Source organism: Coregonus clupeaformis, chromosome 10 (genome assembly GCF_020615455.1).
Source record: "Coregonus clupeaformis isolate EN_2021a chromosome 10, ASM2061545v1, whole genome shotgun sequence".
NCBI classification, from domain to species: domain Eukaryota; kingdom Metazoa; phylum Chordata; class Actinopteri; order Salmoniformes; family Salmonidae; genus Coregonus; species Coregonus clupeaformis.
In genome coordinates, this window is record NC_059201.1 from 2,582,324 (window position 1) to 2,598,259 (window position 15,936).

Genomic DNA, 15,936 nt, shown 5'->3' on the forward strand with positions numbered 1-15,936 from the left:
GAAAACACATGCATATGTAACTGGCACCAGCCGACATATTCATTTTCAATATCCCTCTCAGCCAAACCCACACAGAAAAAGTTAACACGGGTTCTGTCTCAAATGACACCAGTAGTGCACTACATTTGGACCCTTTACAGCAGTGCACTATAAAATAGCTCCAGGGGATCTGTAAAATCAAATCAAATCAAGTCACATACACATATTTAGCAGATGTTATTATGGGTGTAGCGAAATGCTTGTGTTCCTAGCTCCAACAGTGCAGTAGTATCTAACAATTCACAACAATACACACAAATCTAAAAGTAAAAGAATGGAATTAAGAAATATATACATTTAAATATTAGGACGAGCAATGTCGGAGTGGAATTGACTAAATACAGTAGAATAGAATACAGTATATACATATGAGATGAGTAAAACAGTATGTAAACATTATTAAATTATTAGTGATCCATTATTTAAAGTGGCCAGTGATTCCATGTCTATGTATGTAGGGCAGCAGCCTCTAAGGTGCAGGGTTGAGTAACCAGGTGGAGGCCGGCTAGTGATGGCTATTTAACAGTCTGATGGCCTTGAGATAGAAGCTGTTTTTCAGTCTCTCGGTCCCAGCTTCGATGCACCTGTACTGACCTCGCCTTCTGGATGATAGCAGGGTGAACAGGCAGTGGCTCTGGTGGTTGATGTCCTTGATGATCTTTTTGGCCTTCCTGTGACATCGGGTGCTCTAGGTGTCCTGGAGGGCAGGCAGTGTGCCCATGGTGATGCGTTGGCCAGACCATACCATTCTCTGGAGAGCCCTGCAGTTGCGGGCAGTGCGGTTGCCATACCAGGCGGTGATACAGCCCGACAGGATCTGTAAAAGTTTCTGAGGGTCTTAGGGGCCAAGCCGAATTTCTTCAGCCTCCTGAGGTTGAAGAGGCGGCGCTGTTGCACCTTCTTCACCACACTGTCTGCGTGGGTGGACCATTTCAGATTGTCAGTGATGTATACGCAGAGGAACTTGAAGCTTTCCACCTTCTCCACTGCGGTCCCATCGATGTGGATAGGGGAGTGCTCTCTCTGCTGTTTCCTGAAGTCCACAATAAGCTCCTTCATTCTGTTGACGTTGAGTGAGAGGTTATTTTCCTGGCACCACACTCTCAGGGCCCTCACATCCTCACTGTAGACTGTCTCGTCATTGTTGGTAATCAAGCCTACTACTGTTGTGTCGTCTGCAAACTTGATGATTGAGTTGGAGGCGTGCGTGGCCACGCAGTCATGGGTGAACAGGGAGTACAGGAGGGGGCTGAGCATGCACCCTTGTGGGGCCCCTGTGTTGAGGATCAGCGAAGTGGAGGTGTTGTTTCCTACCTTCACCACCTGGGGGCGGCCAGTCAGGAAGTCCAGGACCCAGTTGCACAGGGCGGGGTTCAGACCCAGGGCCCCAAGCTTAATGATGAGCTTGGCGGGTACTATGGTGTTGAAGGCTGACCTATAGTCAATGAACAGCATTCTGACGTAGGTATTCCTCTTGTCCAGATGGGATAGGGCAGTGTGCAGTGCAATGGCGATTGCATCGTCTGTGGATCTATTGGGGCGGTATGTAAATTGTAGTGGGTCTAGGGTGGCAGGTAAGGTGGAGGTGATATGATCCTTAACTATCCTCTTCATGATGACAGAAGTGAGTGCTACGGGGCAATAGTCATTTAGTTCAGTTACCTTTCCTTTCTTGGGTACAGGAACAATGGCGGACATCTTGAAGCAAGTGGGGACAGCAGACTGGGATAGGGAGAGATTGAATATGTCCGTAAACACACCAGCCAGCTGGTCTGCGTATGTTCTGAGGACGCGGCTAGGGATGCCGTTTGGGCCGGCAGCCTTGTAGGGGTTAACATGCTTAAATGTCTTACTCACGTCGGCCACGGAGAAGGAGAGCCCAGGGTCCTTGGGAGCGGGCCGGGTCGGTGGCACTGTCTTATCCTCAAAGCGGGCGAAGAAAGTGTTTAGCTTGTCTGGGAGCAAGACGTTGGTGTCCGTGACGTGGCTGGTTTTCCCTTTGTAGTCTGTGATTGTCTGTAGACCGTTAAATTGCGACTCCACTTTGTCTCTGTACTGACATTTTGGCCTGTTTGATTGCTTTACGGAGGGAATAACTACACTGTTTGTATTCAACCATATTCCCAGTCACTTTGCCATGGTTAAATGCGGAGGTTCGCGCTTTCAGTTTTGCGCGAATGCTGCCATATATCCACGGTTTCTGGTTTGGGTAGGTTTTAATAGTCACCGTTGGAACAACATCCCTATAAGCGTCAATGTTATTCTCAGAGGCTACCCAGAACATATCCCAGTCCGCGTGATGAAAACAATCTTGAAGCATGGATTCCGATTGGTCAGACCAGCGTTGAATAGACCTCAGCACGGGTACCTACTGTTTGAGTTGAAGTCGTGATCTGATTTGCCGAAGGGAGGGCGGGGGAGGGCCTTGTAGGCATCTCGAAAAGGCGAGTAGCAGTGGTCTAGTGTTTTCCCTAAACGAGTACTACAGTCAATGTGTTGATAGAACTTCGGTAGTGTTCTCCTCAAATTTGCTTTGTTAAAATACCCAGCTACAATAAATGCGGCCTCAGGATATGTGGTATCCAGTTTGCATAAAGTCCAGTGAAGTTCCTTGAGGGCCGTCGTGGTATCGGCTTGAGGGGGAATATACACAGCTGTGACTATAACCGAAGAGAATTCTCTTGGGAGGTATTACGGTACTGCAGCAGACCCCTGTGCTCCTCTTAAAAATGTGTGTTATATCTTGTGGGAGCAAAGCGGAAAACTAAATAAAGTAATATTCTATTCTATTTTTTTAATTTTCTTTCGTAGTCTATTCCATTCTATATGGGGAATAGGGTGTCATATGGAATACATCCCACCATGTTCCACGTTACCTGTCTGCAGGACCTCCTGGTCTGACGTATGTTACCACAAGGGGGCGAGCTTTGTTCCAGTCTTCGTGTGAGCCCCCTGAAACATCACATAAAACAGACCGCTTGAGGAAGTGGTTTGGTAATACAGTCATCACTTTTAATAGGGCATCTGCCTGACCAACATCGATTTGGTCCTGTGTGGCTCAGTTGGTAGAGCATGGTGCTTGCAACGCCAAGGATCGTGGGTTCGATTCCCACCGGGGCCACCCACATGAAAAATGTATTCACACATGACTGTAAGTTGGACAAAGCATCTGCTAAATGGCATATATTATATTATATACAGTATATTCATTTGCATGAAAACTATTGTCTAATAAAAGTATGCATTGAAGAATCTCAAGAATATTTGTGTTGAAGAATAATTACTCAGTTTGGCTAATCTTTTCTGACATCCACAGTTAAAACAGATTTTCCATGCTAACTGTGCTGTAAATATTGGATTGATTTCCCTACAGCCTAAATTACTTTGTCTTTTATTGATCTGTGGATTGCGTTGTTAAGAAATTAGCATTTCCAATTGGTGGACTGCTGAGGCTAGCTTAAATTAATTTGAGTGTTCTCATTTATGGGTCAGCTGTGACTGGAACACAATCAACCATGACTGTAGTGGAAACGGGAGGGTACTAGGTTTGTCTGTGTATATCAGGGGTGTCAAACTCATTCCACGGAGGGCCGAGTGTCTGCGGGTTTTTGGTTTTTCCATTCAATTAAGACCTAGACAACCAGGTGAGGGGAGTTCCTTACTAATTAGTGACCTTAATTCATCAATCAAGTACAAGGGGTGGAGCAAAAACCCGCAGACACTCGGCCCTCCGTGGAATGAGTTTGACACATGTGTAATGAATGGATAGGCTGCATCCCAAATGGCACCCTATTCCCTACATAGTGCACTACTTTTGACCAGAGCCCTATATAGGGAGCCATTTCAGACGCAGCCTGCGTAATGAATGCATAGTGTAGTACCTCTCATGACAAAGCCGAAGCTGGTGCCTTCTTTGTGCAAACATATCTCCATTGTCTTGGAAATCACGCCTGAGGTACTGTCTGGTGCTGGGGGGTGAGAGAGAGAGAGAGAGAGAGAGAGAGAGAGAGAGAGAGAGAGAGAGAGAGAGAGAGAGAGAGAGAGAGAGAGAGAGAGAGAGAGAGAGAGAGAGAGAGAGAGAGAGAGAGAGAGAGAGAGAGAGAGAGAGAGAGAGAGAGAGAGAGAGAGAGAGAGAGAGAGAGAGAGAGAGAGAGAGAGAGAGAGAGAGAGAGAGAGAGAGAGAGAGAGAGAGAGAGAGAGAGAGAGAGAGAGAGAGAGAGAGAGAGAGAGAGAGAGAGAGATACAGGAAGGGAGAGGCTTATAAATGATGTCACCACCATTAAATCACAGGTTTTACTGGGCTCGCTACCAGGAACCAGCGGACAGCAAAGATAAATAGACAGATTCATTATTACAAATCACAAAGGTCAGGCAGATTCGGTTAGGCTTGTAAAGTTCAATTGGCTGTGTTAACTGTCTGTTTTACTACAATGGAAGGTCAGGGAACACACTGGCGTCTTACTGGCAACCCTAATGTCAGACTGGCAGACCACGTGACCTGAGCAGGTCAAACTCTAGGCAGAAGGTGATAACTGGGACCTGTAGTTTTTCCCTGAGCAGGTCATGTGGTTGAGAAAACTCACATTACCGCCAAGTTCCAGATTGACCCCTGGTCCCTGCCCCTGGTCCCTGCCCCCCGGGCACTCCTATAGACCCGAGTTTAGATATCAGGAGATTAGATTGGTAGTATTAGCAGTATGGTAAAAGATCCAGCTCGGCCTTTGATAGGATAGGTGGCATTTCACCATATTCTTGGGACAAATCCAATCCTTTCCTACAGATGTGCCTAGCAGGTATAGGAGCTAGGGGTGGAGTTTGAATTCAGACTACAACCCAAGAACAATAATCAGCCTCCTACCTGATGGGGGCAGTTCATACTCCACTTCAAGCACCACTCGCTCTCCCACGTTCTTCAACAGACTGATGATCTCTTCATGTCTCAGCTTGGTCAGGTTGATACCATTCACCGACTTAATGTAGTCGCCCACGTTCAACTGATCACTCCTAGGACAGGAACATAAAGACATAAATAAAACATAAATTATCTATATGATTATCATATCATTATATCAATTTACATCAGCTTGGTCAGGTTGATACCGTTGACTGACTTGACTCATTAGACAGGACCATAGATACAACATTATCTAGCTGATAATTATAGATCCCACCTTTCATTAAACCTATAGGATTCAGGATCTACGACAGATGAATAACATGACGTTGGTTCAAATCTACTCTCTTAAACATAATTTCAAATCAATACTTTCCTAATCGATAACAATCAAACTCTGTAGTTTGGCAACTAGTTTGGGAGAAAACACATTTCAGGACAAAAATTATATTCCATCTATTCTACAACACAACATTCTGGTTCCGAGTTCCACACAGACAAACAGATAGGACCAGACTGAGAGTTAATCAACGTGTTCTGAGTGCCAGATAGATCAATTGTGGTTTGAAGTATTCAAGGCTGACTCCACAGGAAAATTGTTTTTGATGTTGGGTTTCTTATAATAGCATTGTGAGGTCGAGTAGTACATGTAGGTAGAGAGTTTGAGAAAGGAGAGAGTTTGTCAACAAGTAGAGAGAGTGTCAATCAAATACCCCATGTTACAAAGCCTACCCCTATACCACCGTACGACTGTGATAAATAATACATTACATTTTGTTTGAAATATAGGTCTACCTACAGTGGGGGAAAAAAGTATTTAGTCAGCCACCAATTGTGCAAGTTCTCCCACTTAAAAAGATGAGAGAGGCCTGTAATTTTCATCATAGGTACACGTCAACTATGACAGACAAAATGAGAAAAAAACATCCAGAAAATCACATTGTAGGATTTTTTATGAATTTATTTGCAAATTATGGTGGAAAATAAGTATTTGGTCAATAACAAAAGTTTCTCAATACTTTGTTATATACCCTTTGTTGGCAATGACACAGGTCAAACGTTTTCTGTAAGTCTTCACAAGGTTTTCACACACTGTTGCTGGTATTTTGGCCCATTCCTCCATGCAGATCTCCTCTAGAGCAGTGATGTTTTGGGGCTGTCGCTGGGCAACACAGACTTTCAACTCCCCTCCAAAGATTTTCTATGGGGTTGAGATCTGGAGACTGGCTAGGCCACTCCAGGACCTTGAAATGCTTCTTACGAAGCCACTCCTTCGTTGCCCGGGCGGTGTGTTTGGGATCATTGTCATGCTGAAAGACCCAGCCACGTTTCATCTTCAATGCCCTTGCTGATGGAAGGAGGTTTTCACTCAAAATCTCACGATACATGGCCCCATTCATTCTTTCCTTTACACGGATCAGTCGTCCTGGTCCCTTTGCAGAAAAACAGCCCCAAAGCATGATGTTTCCACCCCCATGCTTCACAGTAGGTATGGTGTTCTTTGGATGCAACTCAGCATTCTTTGTCCTCCAAACACGACGAGTTGAGTTTTTACCAAAAAGTTATATTTTGGTTTCATCTGACCATATGACATTCTCCCAATCCTCTTCTGGATCATCCAAATGCACTCTAGCAAACTTTAGACAGGCCTGGACATGTACTGGCTTAAGCAGGGGGACACGTCTGGCACTGCAGGATTTGAGTCCCTGGTGGCATAGTGTGTTACTGATGGTAGGCTTTGTTACTTTGGTCCCAGCTCTCTGCAGGTCAATCACTAGGTCCCCCGTGTGGTTCTGGGATTTTTGCTCACCGTTCTTGTGATCATTTTGACCCCACGGGGTGAGATCTTGCATGGAGCCCCAGATCGAGGGAGATTATCAGTGGTCTTGTATGTCTTCCATTTCCTAATAATTGCTCCCACAGTTGATTTCTTCAAACCAAGCTGCTTACCTATTGCAGATTCAGTCTTCCCAGACTGGTGCAGGTCTACAATTTTGTTTCTGGTGTCCTTTGACAGCTCTTTGGTCTTGGCCATAGTGGAGTTTGGAGTGTGACTGTTTGAGGTTGTGGACAGGTGTCTTTTATACTGATAACAAGTTCAAACAGGTGCCATTAATACAGGTAACGAGTGGAGGACAGAGGAGCCTCTTAAAGAAGAAGTTACAGGTCTGTGAGATCCAGAAATCTTGCTTGTTTGTAGGTGACCAAATACTTATTTTCCACCATAATGTGCAAATTAATTAATTAAAAATCCTACAATGTGATTTTCTGGATTTTTTTTCCTCAATTTGTCTGTCATAGTTGACGTGTACCTATGATGAAAATGACAGGCCTCTCTCATCTTTTTAAGTGGGAGAACTTGCACAATTGGTGGCTGACTAAATACTTTTTTTCCCCACTGTATATGATGTAGCAAGCTACTTAATGTTGGAAATGAAAACAGAAAGTCTTCTCATACACCCACTAGATTAAAGGACTTCTCATACACCCACTAGATTAAAGGACTTCTCATACACCCACTAGATTAAAGGACTTCTCATACACCCACTAGATTAAAGGACTTCTCATACACCCACTAGATTAAAGGACTTCTCATACACCCACTAGATTAAAGGACTTCTCATACACCCACTAGATTAAAGGACTTCTGATATACCCACTAGATTAAAGGACTTCTCATACACCCACTAGATTAAAGGACTTCTGATATACCCACTAGATTAAAGGACTTCTCATACACCCACTAGATTAAAGGACTTCTCATACACCCACTAGATTAAAGGACTTCTCATACACCCACTAGATTAAAGGACTTCTCATACACCCACTAGATTAAAGGACTTCTCATACACTCACTAGATTAAAGGACTTCTCAAACACCCACTAGATTAAAGGACTTTATCATACACCCACTAGATTAAAGGACTTCTCATACACCCACTAGATTAAAGGACTTCTGATATACCCACTAGATTAAAGGACTTCTCATACACCCACTAGATTAAAGGACTTCTCATACACCCACTAGATTAAAGGACTTCTCATACACCCACTAGATTAAAGGACTTCTGATATACCCACTAGATTAAAGGACTTCTCATATCCCCACTAGATTAAAGGACTTCTCATATCCCCACTAGATTAAATGACTTCTCATACACCCACTAGATTAAAGGACTTCTCATACACCCAATAGATTAAAGGACTTCTCATACACCCACTAGATTAAAGGACTTCTCATACAACCACTAGATTAAAGGACTTCTCATACACCCACTAGATTAAAGGACTTCTCATACACCCACTAGATTAAAGGACTTCTGATATACCCACTAGATTAAAGGACTTCTCATACACCCACTAGATTAAAGGACTTCTCATACACCCACTAGATTAAAGGACCTCTAATACACCCACTAGATTAAAGGACTTCTCATACACCCACTAGATTAAAGGACTTCTCATACACCCACTAGAGATGAAAGTGTTGACAGATACACATGCTGCCAGTCATGAGATTAATTCAGACTTTTACATGTCCCACTTTCTTTATTCAGAGTCAGACAGCTTTGGATAAAAGCCACTTTCTATATAAATTGTCCAGCTAAGGTTCAAGCAGAGCAGCTCAACCGTAAGTCTCCTACGGGGAACGCCTTCTTTAAAAAGACAAGACAGGTCGGTCAGTAGCTTTACACATAATGACATAAGACTATGCGCGCCTATTTTTAGCGTCATCATCCTAGTCCTTAAACATTCCTTTGGAACTCTGCCTTCTAGTGAAAGGAAACGTCAGATGGTTCTTCCTACACCAGGGCCTGATTGGCTGATCCAGCATGGACTGCATCTGTGGCTGCGAATGGTGGCTGAGGGGGATGGAGGTCTAGGCGCTAGTCAAGGAACACGTTGTCCTGTACTGAGGCTGCATGAATGCACATTCAGTAAAAGTGAGGGAATGGTGGTCTAGCAGAGTGGAAGGATTTGTTTTATTTTATATACATTCAAGTGGGAACTGACAGCGGTTTAGCAACATAAAATATTTTTAAAAACCCTCTTAATATTTTATTTTATACATATTCTGAGAAGTGAAAATTCTGTAGCAATGTAGAGTGGGAAAGCGGCCATGCGTTTGGAAAATTGATAGACACTGCAGAAAATAAAACATAATAAAAACGTCTCAGTCTTTTCCAAGGGGGCTGCGTTCAGTACGTTTTTTACGTTCTGGAACGTTCAATTGAACGGAAAACGTTGTCAGCATGGCCACTACCCTTTAAATAAGTCACTCATTGCTTCAAGCCAAACCTCGCCACAACCACCAAAACGGGAGCAAACGTACCTCAAAGTCTATTCAAGAACTTACAAGAACATTTTTTGGAAAACGTGTCGTTCAGTACAAACCGTTCTACAACGTAGCAAACGTTCAAGCGAACTGAACGCACCTCAGGGCCGGACTCTACACAGACCGGTGTGCCATAGCCAATCAGAGCTATGGTAGGCCTATACGCAAATAAGCCATTTGCCACACGGGCCTGCCATCATTCACTTTGAGCTGGACTGTGTGTTTACAGTTAGTAGCAACAGCGCAACTTTTGAACATTAGAAAGCATTCGCCAAAAGCCACAAAATACACCTGAATGGATTTCTGCAAATATGTAAATACCATGAGTCCTTTTACATTTGGGAACTTTACAGTCCTATAGGCTCTGTCCCTCAGTTGCCTATGCACATCAACAACAAGATCAACAACTCATGTTAGCCAGAGCGAGATGAGCTCAAATCTAAAGAGGGAACAGTAGATAAACCCCCTCAAACTTCTTTAGCTTGTAGTTGGCCCGTTAAAATTGCACTGATAAACGATGGGGAATACTAGCCTGTTCGTCCTTCGGCAGCTTGTCTGCCAATGCATGCTTCTCCCAACCCACGTTTTGACAACTGAATGGGAACTTGCCCGTCTGCCCTCCCATTTGATCGATGCCAAATACATTTCATTGACAACTAAGAGCTACGCTAACTGTCGATAGCAGTCTTTCAAGTTTAGTATAGCTAGCTATATGATTCACGTTTCTTGCTAGCTAACCAAATGATACCTGCACCTCTAGCTGTAGCAACAGAAAAACGATATGGGGGTGAAAAAGTCGGCCACTCACCAAAGGACATGACATCCTTCCAACGTTAGGCTCGGTGCTTTTAGATCGCTAAATAAATAGATACGCTAGCCTATTAGCCACGTTATGACTGACTTGTGATCATTGACTTTGCTAGTTTGATTGTATTGACATTCACAGCCTTGGTTACGTTGGTCAATTTGTTTTGTCAAAAATATTGAGTCATTGAAACTGAAAAAAGTGCATCCCGAAGGGCTGGTTGCAGCGAAAAATATACCAGGCCAGCTGTGATTTAAAACCTGATAGCAATATTTGTAGGACAACCAAGAAATGTATTGGTGAATTAGCTATGTGAATCATGCATTGAACTGCATCCATCTATTCTGCCAACAATGGCTTTACTGTACGTCATTGAACTTTAAGTTGGTTTTGTAGCATCAACTGGGAATTCGATTTATTTGACTGATATTATGATTGTCTGTTTGTTTCATAGCGGCAAGGTAGTTAAACTGCTGTCAGTTCCATTTTAATGGACAATAAAGGTTTCTAGTCTATTCTAGGCAGAAAACATGTAGTGCTGTCTTACGTACACTGAATATACCAAACATATTAGGATCACCTTCCTAATATTGAGTTGCACCCACCCTCTTTTGCCCTCAGAACAGCCTCAATTCGCCAGGCATGGACTCTATAAGGTGTCGAAAGCTGTCTCATGTTGACTCCATTGCTTCCCACAGTTGTGTCAAGTTGGCTGGATGTCCTTTGGGTGGTGGACCATTCTTGATACACACGGGGAAACTGTTGAGCGTGAAAAACCCAGCAGTGTTGCAGCTCTTGACACAAACCGGTGCGCCTGGCACCTACTACCATACCCCGTTCAAAGGCACTTACATTTTTGCCCATTCACCCTCTGAATGGCACACATACACAATCCATGTCTCAATTCTCTCAAGGTTTAAAAATCCTTCTTTAACCTGTCTCCTCCCCTTCATCTACACTGATTTAAGTGGGTTTAACAAGTAACATCAATAAGGGATCATATCTTTCAGCTGGATTCACCTGGTCAGTCTATGTCATGGAAAGTGCAGGTGTTCTTAATGTTTTGTATACTCAGTGTATGAAAGAGCTGCTCTCTCTCTCTCCTGTGTGTTTTGGTGGAGAATGGAGATCTCACCTGGCCATTGCTTTCGATGTTTTGGGTTGATTAGATACAAAATAATGATATGATAGAATTCCATGATGGTATGAGACAGAGGAACAAGCTAACACATAATAATGGTCTATGCTGGAATACTGTAAACAATAGAGATCTCACCTGGCAGCCAGTCCTCCCGGCCGTAGGTTAGAGACACGGGGCTTTCCATCCTTATCGGTTCCTCCAGAGATGGTGAGGCCCAAGGTGCTGCCTTCCTTCTTAATCAGTTCTACTATCGTCACGCCCCGCAGATCTTCTACCCCAAACACAACCACAAGAACACACAGAAACACAGAGTCAATGGACAGTATACATCATATAGTAACCAAGCCTTCACAACCACAAGAACACACAGAAACACAGAGTCAATGGACAGTATACATTATAGGGTGCCTTCGGAAAGTATTCAGACCCCTTGACTTTTTCCACATTTTGTTACGTTACAGCCTTATTCTAAAATGGATTCAATAAAACATTTTCCTCAACAATCTACACACAATACCCCATAATGAAAAAGTGAAAACAGGTTTTTAGACAGAAATACCTTATTCAGACCCTTTGCTATAAGACTCGAAATTGAGCTCAGGTGCATCCTTTTTTCCACAACTTCATTGGAGTCCACTTGTGGTAAATTCAATTGATTGGACATGATTTGGAAAGGCACACAACGGTCTATATAAGGTCCCACAGTTGACAGTGCATGTCAGAGCAAAACCCAAGCCATGAGGTCAAAATAATTGTCCGTAGAGCTCCGAGACAGGATTGTGTCGAGGCACAACCATTTCTGCCGCATTGAAGGTCCCCAAGAACACAGTGGCCTCCATCATTCTTAAATGGAAGATGTTTGGAACCACTAAGACTCTTCCTAGAGCTGGCCGCCCAGCCAAACTGAGAAATCGGGGGAGAAGGGTTTTGGTCAGGGAGGTGACCAAGAACCTGATGGTCACTCTGACAGAGCTCTAGAGTTCCTCTGTGGAGATGGGAGAACCTTCCAGAAGGTCAACCATCTCTGCAGCACTCCACCAATCAGGCCTTTATGGTAGAGTGGCCAGACGGAAGCCACTCCTCAGTAAAAGGCACATGACAGCCCGCTTGGAGTTTGCCAAAAGACACCTAAAGACTCTCAGACCATGAGAAACAAAATGTTCTGGTCTGATGAAACCATGATTATACTGTTATGGCTATTTGAAGAATCTCAAATATAAAATACATTTGGATTTGTTTAACACATTTTTGGTTACTACATGATTCCATATGTGTTATTTCATAGTTTTGATGTCTTCACTATTATTTTTCAATGTAGAAAATAGTAAAAATAAAGAAAAACCCTGGAATGAGTAGGTGTGTCCAAACTTCTGACTGGTAGTGTACGTGTAGGTAGGGGTAAAGTGACTATGCATAGATAATAAACAGCGAGTAGCAGCAGCGTACAAACAAATAATAATACAAAATAAAGGGGGATTCAATGCAAATAGTCCAAGGTAGACATTTGATTAGCTGTTCAGCAGTCTTATGGGGGTATAAGCTGTTAAGAAGCGTTTTGGACCTAGATTTGGCGCTCCGGTACCGCTTGCCGTGCGGTAGCAGAGAGAACAGTCTATGACTAGGGTGGCTGGAGTCTTTTGGTAATTTTTAGGGCCTTCCCTAAAAATGTGTTTAGATTTTTTCATGAGCTCTGCTTAGTTTTTTGCGCAGGCTGTACACACTTCATCAGTCTCTCATTCACAATTTGACAAGCACTTGATAATGCCTCGAATATCCTGGTGGCATCCCCTTTGTGTGGCCATAATACACCCTTTTGCAACCACTAGCATTAAAAAAAATGAGGCTACCGCAACAGATTAGAACATTTAGCTTAAAATGTGATAAACCAATAGGCTATTTCTTCACATTATAAGCGCAGCAATGCGCACACGGCAGTAGACTATAAGCGCTAGTGTTCCATTAGCGGGAAAACACAATTATAAAAAGTGACCGCAACTGCGATTATGCATGTAATGCTTTTATTATAAAGGTGCATTTTTATGGTGAAAATGATTTCCCCCAAACTTGAAACTCACACGCTGCTTACAAACCTTATTAAAACATATAGGCCTACGGGCTAGGCTACATGAGGTGTGCGACTATGATTCGAAAAAGGCATTGTTTCTTTCTGTCACGCCCTGACTCAGGGGACTCTTATATGTTGAGTCAGGGTGTGTATATTCTTTGTTGTGTATGTTCTATGTTGTATTATCTAGTATGTGTATTTCTATGTTGGCCAGTGTGGTTCCCAATCAGAGGCAGCTGTCGCTGGTTGTCTCTGATTGGGGACCATACTTAGGCAGCCTATTGGCACTGTCTAGTTGTGGGATCTTGTTCCGGGTAAGGTTCGTTGTATGTACAACCTTAGGACTTCACGTTTCGTTTCCGTTGTTGTTTTGTCGTGTGTTTATTACGTTTAATAAACATGTGCGTATATCACGCTGCGCCTTGGTCTGACCCGTCATTCAACGAACGTGACACTTTCCTTATGCTGGGCATCATTCAAGTGATAGGCTAATATTGTCAACCATCAGACTATTCTTGATTTAATATTGTCTTTACATATACTAAATAATGTATGTGTGACATTTTTTATGATTTTGAACAGACCATTATCATGCACCTGTCTCGAAACTGGGGCAGGGGAAAAAATACATATATCATTTATGCACATCAATAGTGAATGGAGGAGGCTTTTCCCGTGGATCATTTTCATGCCAGCCAGGTAGGCTATACTCCTGTTGTAAATATAAGCAATGTGCTTAATATTAGGAAAGTTGAGAAATACATATAGTAGGCCTAGCCTATAGAAAGCTGATTGGATCCTCCTCTTTTTAATAGAGGCCATCACTCTGTTTTCTCTCACAATTGCATAGCCTATAGAAATGTTGCGCAACATGAGCTCATGGGTTCTCATTAATTGATTAGATTTTCGAATACATTTGCATTGATGTCAGAGTGATTACAGGGACAATAGAGTGCTGAGTACCAGGCAGTTAGCAAGTTTGGTTGGCTATTAATGACCATCAGCAGCATCAGAGCTTGGAGAAGCCTAATTACCGTGACTAAACAGTCACGTGGAATTTGACTGCCTTCATGACTCGTGACTGCCGGTGTGGCGGTAATACGGTCACCACAACAGCCCCAATAACAACACACTATAATTATACCACTTCACATTTAGCCTCGGGACACAGTCTGAACTTAAAGCACCGTGAAATGTTGAATTTGAGATGAAATACTGTGTTGAAATACAAGCTGGTGCTAGTCTAGAGGATTCCATTTTAAATCACAATGTATATGGTGAACGTTATACTTCTTCAAATATTACATATTTTGACGTTCAGCACCGTAAGAGCGTAACACGGCTCTCTTTTATCATAATGAGTTAGGTAGTATTTCTGTACAGCAGTCATGGTTCTGGAAGGACAGAGCACTGTGTTCTGACACAACTGCTGAAGAAAGAAGACATCCTGTATGTTTGATGTTACCCCCCACTATACATCAAGCTAATTACAGTTATCATCCCACAACACTTTGCAACATGAAAATAAGAGGAAGAGCGAACCACGACCAGGGAGTATGAGCAGCAGAATACAGACTCCCCATCATCATCATCATCATCATCTACATGCTTTAGTTTAGAACTTGGCATGGTGCGCAGTGTAGTGTAATGTAGTGTGTACTCTCTAGGGCAGAAGCAAGCCATCCCTGCTAAGAGAGAGAGAGAGAGAGAGAGAGAGAGAGAGAGAGAGAGAGAGAGAGAGAGAGAGAGAGAGAGAGAGAGAGAGAGAGAGAGAGAGAGAGAGAGAGAGAGAGAGAGAGATACCAGAGAGAGAGAGAGATACCAGAGAGAGAGAGAGATCAGAGAGAGAGACCAGAGAAAGAGAGAGAGAGAGAAAGAGACCAGAGAGAGAGAACAGAGAGAGAGAGGCCAGAGAGAGAGACCAGAGACAAAGAGAGACCAGACAGAGTGAGAGACCAGAGAGAGGGACCGGAGAGAGAGAGAGACAACAGAGAAATCAGACAGAGAGAGACACCAGAGAAAAAGAGAGACCAGAGAGAGAGACCAGAGAGAGAGAGACCAGAGAGAGAGAGACCAGAGAGAGAGATATGAGAGAGAGATACCAGAGAGCGAGACCAGAGAAAGAGACCAGAGAGAAGGAGACCAGAGAGAGACCAGAAAGAGAAAGAGACCAGAGAGAGAGCAGAGAGAGACCAGAAAGAGAGACCAGAAAGAGAGAGACCAGAGAGAGAGACCAGAGAGAGAGAGAGACGAGAGAGAAATCAGACTGAGAGAGACCAGAGAGAGAGAGAGAGAGACCAGAGAGAGACCAGAGAGAAAGAGACCAGAGAGAGAGACCAGAGAGAGATCAGAGAGAAAGAGACCAGAGAGAGAGAGAAAAGAGAGAGAGACCAGAGAGAGAGAAACCAGAGAGAAAGAGACCAGAGAGAGAGAGAGAGAGACCAGACAGAGACAGACCAGAGAGAGAGGGAGGGAGACCAGAGAGAGCGAGAGAGACCAGAGAGAGAGATACCAGACAGAGAGGGAGACTAGAGAGAGAGAGACCAGAGAAAAAGAGAGACCAGAGAGAAAGAGACCAGAGAAAAAGAGAGACCAGAGAGAAAGAGACCAGAGAAAAGAGAGACCAGAGAGAAAGAGACCCAGAGAGAGAGAGAAC

The 15,936-nt window shown here is 43.5% G+C and overlaps 1 protein-coding gene across 1 annotated transcript in view; it reads right to left on the bottom strand.

Moving 5' to 3' along the window:
- LOC121575741 (glutamate receptor-interacting protein 2) overlaps positions 1-15,936 on the bottom strand; it is a 157,719-nt gene that overhangs the window by 107,631 nt on the left and 34,152 nt on the right. Inside the window, exons 4-7 of the mRNA XM_045223211.1 lie at positions 11,351-11,486; positions 4,898-5,043; positions 3,921-4,007; positions 2,916-2,991 (exon numbers count right to left, since the gene is read on the bottom strand). Coding sequence (XP_045079146.1) covers positions 2,916-2,991; positions 3,921-4,007; positions 4,898-5,043; positions 11,351-11,486 — 445 coding nt within the window. The remainder of the gene's footprint in view (positions 1-2,915; positions 2,992-3,920; positions 4,008-4,897; positions 5,044-11,350; positions 11,487-15,936) is intronic.